This window comes from Pyrus communis, chromosome 4, assembly GCF_041283825.1.
Source record: "Pyrus communis isolate YQ-2024b chromosome 4, ASM4128382v1, whole genome shotgun sequence".
Taxonomy (NCBI): domain Eukaryota; kingdom Viridiplantae; phylum Streptophyta; class Magnoliopsida; order Rosales; family Rosaceae; genus Pyrus; species Pyrus communis.
Window position 1 is genome coordinate 13400364 of NC_142568.1, and position 6550 is coordinate 13406913.

The 6550-nt window shown below is 40.3% G+C and overlaps 1 protein-coding gene across 1 annotated transcript; it reads right to left on the reverse strand.

Annotated features, from left to right (window-relative positions):
• Window positions 1–848: 848 nt before the first annotated feature.
• LOC137721981 (uncharacterized) lies at window positions 849–1328 on the reverse strand. The gene has a single exon (XM_068460995.1). It carries the CDS (start codon window positions 1326–1328, stop codon window positions 849–851), a length of 480 nt encoding a protein of 159 aa, XP_068317096.1.
• Window positions 1329–6550: the final 5222 nt, after the last annotated feature.

Sequence of the window (6550 nt, forward strand, 5' to 3'; positions counted from 1 at the left end):
TCTTGCACTGGAGAGCAATTAGTTTATCTTTTCGCACCGGAGAGTAGATCCATATGGGTGTCATGGAATTGGTTTACCCTCTTGCACTGGACAACAATTAGTTTATTCTCTTGTACTGGAGAGAAAACCCATATGGGTGTCGGGGGATTGGTTTACCTTTTCGCACTGGAGAGCAATTAATTTATTCTCTCGCACTGGAGAGCAAACCCATATAAGTGTCAAGGAATTGGTTTACCCTCTCGTACTAGAGAGCAATTAGTTTATCCTCTCGCACTGGAGAGCAGACCTAGAAAGGGTTTTGAGCAGTTGTTGTGGACAACAGTTGAGCCAGGCTTATGAGTAACTTCTTGAATCTTCATTGAGAATAAGAAATAAATCAACTGTGTAGAAACTGCATAACAAACTGGATAGTCTTCGGCTTGCGAGGCCTTGTTCGTCGAGCTGCTTGAGACTTCAAACTTATTTAGAAAAGCCCAAACGGGATTCAAAGGGGTGATAGAGACTTCCCCTGCTTGTGTAGGTTGTTTCATCGACTTGTCAAGATACTCGTTGCATCGACCCTTATTTGTCAGCTTCTCAAGGTATTGCTTCCACTTCAGGTAGCCGTTGGTAGTGTGGCCTGGTAAGATCGCCTTTCATGGGTGGCAACAGTTTGAACCAAGGTTCGTTCTTGAGCTTGCGGAGAATTTGGCAGATTGGAACTGTGAACTTGGTGAATGTTTGAGGCGCTGAGTCTTCTTTAATCAGGGAACGTTCTATGTGCTTCTTTTCTGACTTGTTTTTGTTAGATTGCTTGGCCTCGTCCCATAGTGCATATTTTTCTGCCAAATCATACGAAATTGTTAGGGTCAATTTTTCTCCATAATCAGTTTTCCAAATAAAGGATGTTCGGTGGGAAGCCCATTTCTAAATGCCACCGTTGTTATATCCTCGTTGCAACCAACAATCTTGGCCTTTTCCGCTTTGAACCTTTTGACATAGTCATGAATTGTCTCCCAAGGGTCTTTTACGATGCTGAAGAGATGGTCGGATGTCATTTTGATTGAGCGGTTAGACGAGTACTCCTTAGTGAAAACAAAGGAAAGTTCATTGAAACTCCGGATTGACTGTGGTGGTAGAGTGTGAAACCAGTCTTGCGCCTCGCCTTGTAGATTTGTGGCAAAAATTTTGCAAATAAGCGCATCGTTATTCTTGTAAAGGATCATAGTACTGCGGTAGTGCTTGAGATGTCGATCCGGATCTTCGTCTCTTTTGTACGGAGTGAAGTGAGGAATAGTGAACCTGCGAGGTGGATTTGTCCACTCGATCTCATTCGTGAATAGTGACATGCTTATGTTGGTTATGTCTCATCAAAGTGCATCGTCAACAGGCTCGTTACGTTGGAAATTACGCAATCGTTCAATTAGGAGCCTCTCAACTTCTTCTTGAATTTGCCTCTGCTGGGGCAGTGGAACTTTCAGCTGCCCCCAGTCATGACCTACAGGTTTAGGGTACTCTTCCCTATTCTTGACTTGTTTATATCGCGGCTGCGGTGCATGTGGCATGTTCCTAGCAAGCGAACAGGCTGCTCACAGGCTCCTGGTTGAACTTGAGTCGGATTGAGTGATTGCTTCTCTCCGTCTAGTGTGCTGCATACTCCAATGTGAGGTAGATAATACTCATTGTGAGCCTAGTTATGAATGAACATTTTGCCTGGAAAGTTGTCCATGTTGATAATCGGAGTGTGACTTTAACTATGAATGTATGCTCGTCCATGGGCTTGATTGGGAATGCACGCTCCTCCGTGCGCTAAGACGAGAGTTTATGGTATCCCAAGGACCCAAGGAGGAGCGTAAACTGCCAGAACGCTCGGATTATGGCTGGTTGATGGGCTGTTTGCCGGGACGTTGGTGGAGAGGTTTATATGCCCTTGTCCTACTTTGGGACACCTCGTCCGGGGCACATTGGATCTCAGTGCGTTGCAAGAGTTGATTCATCAAGGTTGTCTGTTGTGCAAGGGCGCTCGTCAACTCTATAACTTGTCGAGACAAGTGTTGTTCGCCATTTAAATTGGAAGATCTTGGAAGAAATGTGCCTCCTTGACCAGTGGAAGTGTGATAGGCTTCAGGTGCGAGATTTGAATTGGGAAATGTCAAATATATGGAGAAACGTGGTGAAAATGCCCTTGGTTCAATCGTAGACCCATAAATTTGATGCTGGGATGATTGGACTAATCTTGGATCGATTTGGGCTGCTTGGAATGCCATGGGAGCAGGCTGGGCTACGGAAGGAGGCTGGGCCATGAAAGCAGGCTGGGCCACGAAAATGGGCTACTTGACGAGAGCCACAAGAACAAGCTGGTATGTGCGTGATGCATGCGAGTGTAAGGCTTGGGCTCGGCTTGGCAACGTATTGGGATTGCATTGGGCTTGGAGTGACATGGCTTAGGTTGTGGCCTTTGCAAGCTTGGATGGCATGGCTTGGGCCATGGTAGTGGTGCCATGGACCTCGCCGCGGGTAGTGGCCGTGGTGGCCACCGCGGTGGTTGCCATGGTGGAGCCCTGTAGCGGTGGTGCCGCTCTACTTATGATCACATTTAGCCTCGTGGATAGCCGTGGTCCCATTTCCTGAATATTGGAATTTTCACTTGCAGAATTTTCTAAATTTCTAGCCACTATATTTCTTTTTTACGTTTTATCAAAGAATCTTTGCAAATAAAAAATTCTAATAACAAGAACATATGAAAAATATACAAATGGACAAGAAAAAATAGAGAAAAACCTTTTATGCGAGAGTTTTCTACGAGTGTGTGTACGTCAACTCTCAATGAAAACCACCAATTTGTGGATGCAAATTTCCGCCTTCTTTTTCTTGGACATGATAAGTTTATATTTATATATATTTTACATCAAATTCACTTGTCTTTTCTTAGTTAGTTCCTTATATTTTTGAGCTATTTTCTTTGTTTTTGTGTTTTGTAGGATTTGTCAAGCAAAGAAAAGAAAAATAGCACAAGTGGGATTATAAGTAACAAATTCGTCAAAACTGCCAGTGCAGGTCAGCTGACTTTGGAAGCAAGTTTCGGACAGCTCAAAATGAATTAGAGAATGAGCCTTATATGCTTGGAAAACTACGGATGTCTATTTTCTGGAGCATTTCACGGATTGCTAATATAATTTTTCTAGAAGAAGTTATGGCCATTTTAACACTTAAAGGTTCCTAAGAGGCTGAGCAGTTTGTAACTGACAAGAAAGCATTGAAAGCAATAAATCCAATAAAACTAGCAGCCAAAACTGATGCAGCTAAGAACAAGCCAGTTGACACCTATTCAAATATCAGAGGAAATGGAAAATTAAGTGGGAGTAATGGGCATAAAGGCTACCTAAAGAGTTACAATTGTTTTACCATTTCCTCTCACTTATTGTCATCACTAAATGGCTGCTAGTGGGGTGAGTTATGAAAAAAAAATTGTGGCAGCAAAAAAGAAGAAAAGGGCTGCAGGTTGCAGCGACAAAGAAAGAAGAAAAAGATAAAAGAAGGAAAGGAAGGAAAAAAGGCAAGGCTGCTGCATTGGGGAAGGAAGGAAAGGAAGGAGAAAATCTTGGCATTCTCTTCTTTCGGTTCTATCTTCTTAAACTCATGTCGTTCTTTTGGTTTTATTTGAGAATAATGTGTAACTAAATTTTTAGTAGTTAGGGGCTGTTTGAAGCCCTGAATATGATTGCAAGTTTGTTATGACATTTCGTTTGAATTACTTTTATGAATGGATGAAAACTGGTTCACTACTTGTCTCATTGATGAATTCTTTATGTGTTTTCTATGGATACATACTTAGTAAGCATGTCTAGGATTCTAATGCTATGAATATGTGTGTGCTTGCCCTTGTCGAACGAGGACCTACATATGTTCTAGAGTAGTACTTGTTAATTGCGGTTAACATGTGAACCAATTTCTAGGATAAGTAAGACAACACTAGTACTTACGATGCCTTGTGATGACTCAAACTCTTTTCGTTCTTAATGATTTCTACTTGTTAAATCTATGAACACACCATTCTAGATTGCATGTTAGGGACTAAGTTAAGTTGAAAATGCCATTCTCTTAACATACTACATAAGAAAGAGTAATAGGTTAAGTTCTAACTTTGAGCCAACTTGAGCATCTTCATCCAGAAATAGAAAGAATTTGAATGAAACATAACATGTTTTCATGATTATTTGGTGGTGGATAGCAATTCCCCTAACTCGTTTTTCTTAATTTGTGAACTACTTAAAATCTGTTTTTGTCCAGTTTTTGTTCAATTTAATTACATAGCAAATCAACTCCAAAAATCCCAAAAATTTGTGTGAGTGTAGCTCTGTGTGTCTAGTGTTTGTATATAAAATTTTGTAGACTTTAGATAAGTGTAAGTTGGTCTAATAATTATTTTTCGGTGGCTGGCCAGTAGGGACAGCAGCCCAGTTTTTGTGACATTTTAAGTAGTTAGATAAAACAATCTTCTGCGGGAAAGACCCTTATTTTCATATACTACAATTGACAAATCTTAATGTTAATAAGGAAAATCAATAGGACATCTGTGTGCTACTTTGTGGTGTGCTTTTAATCCTATCAAATTTTTGGCGCCGTGTCGCCGGGAATAGTTATTTCTAATTACTTATTTTTCTATTGTTTTATTTTCTTGCCTAATTAGTGTTTTTGTTTTTGTTTTTATTTCAGGTACTCTTCGTAGTATATGCATACTCGAAGGTCCAAGAGCATTGATCTAGCTTCCTACGATCTTGAGCTTGAACGAACACTTTGAAAGCTTCGAGGAACAATCAAGCAAAAGCGTGCATCGGTGTCCTTATCACCATCTTCTCCACCACATTTGAGTTCGGAAGAGGAGGAAGAACCATATGAAGGCATGGCTGATAACTGTACTTTGAGGGAGTTGGCAACGCCAAATATGGATCAACAACCATTGTGCATCACATATACAAGTGCAGAAGGAGGATTTGAGCTTAAGTCCGGCATGATTCACTACTTGCCTAAGTTCCATGGCTTCTCAATAGAGGATGCCAACAAGCATCTCATGGAGTTTCACATGGTATGCTCGGAAATGAGACCAGCCAATGTTGATGAGGAGCAAGTCAAGTTGAGGGCATTCCCATTTATATTACAAACTAAGGCAAAGGAGTGGCTTTACAATTTACCTCCGGGATCAATGAACACATGGAACCAGGTGAAGCAAGCATTCTTGGAGCAATATTTTCCGGCCACAAAAGCTGTAAGCATAAGGAAAGACATATGTGCAATCAGGCAACAACATGGAGAGCCCTTTGGAGATTACTATGAACGGTTCACGCAGTTGGTTGCATCTTGTCCTAATCATCAGATTTCAAAGCATCTTTTAATACAGTATTTTTATGAAGGATTGTGTGGTACTGATCGTGTAATGCTTGATGTAGCAAGTGGAGGAGCATTCATAGCGTTCTTATCCTAATCATCATATTTCAGAGCATCTTTTAATAGGTTGAGTTCTAACGTTGAGCCAACTTGAGCATCTTCATCCAGAAATAGAAGGAATTTGAATGAAACATAACATGTTTGCATGATTATTTGGTGGTGGATAGCAATTCCCCTAACTCGTTTTTCTTAATTTGCGAACTACTTAAAATATGTTTTTGTTGCGTTTTTGTTCGATTTAATTAAATAGCAAATCAACTCCAAAAATCTCAAACATTTGTGTGAGTGTAGCTCTGTGTGTCTAGTGTTTGCATATAAAATTTCGTAGACTTTAGATAAGTGTAAGTCAGTCTAATAATTATTTTTCGGTGGCTGGCCAGTAGGGACAGCAGCCTAGTTTTTGTGACATTTTAAGTAGTTAGATAAAACAATCTTCTGCAAGAAAGACCCTTATTTTCATATACTACAATCGACAAATCTTAGTGTTAATAAGGAAAATCAATAGGACATCTGTGTGCTACTTTGTGGTGTGCTTTTAATCCTATCAAGACAAAATTGCACCTACAAAACAATTAACACCTTAGGTCAAGACCAAGAGCCTCATGCACCCATGATGAATGGGGGGGGGGGGGGCGGCTTTGGCCGAAGAACATCCGATGCCAAAGTTAGAATTTAGAGAGAAAAGTGTTTGGAGAGTTTTTGGGAGTTTTGGAACAGTGTGGAACTAGTTTTTCAAAGAAAATGGAGTCCTATTTATAGAGCATGGTTGGCCCTTGGACGTTTTTTGGGGTGTAATGGTGATTAATTTGGTGATTAATGGATTAATTAGGAATTAATCCATTAATTAGCCTAATTAATTTAATTTATATGGAAGGTTTTAAAGGTTATGGAATGATTTCCTTGTAGAGGATATGGAGTAAAGATGGATGAGATAAATTTGAACTTGTTACCTATTTTAGGCACTCTTGACTCGGTTGATGGATGATTCTCCACTGCTCGCGTATAGGAAACCCGGTGTGTCTCGAGGGTAATTTTGTCTACTTCACCTAAAAGTCCACTTGTCGCCTCTTGATTATTCTTGGCTCCATAGTCAGGCTTAAACTCAACTATTCCTACAGTCTCTATA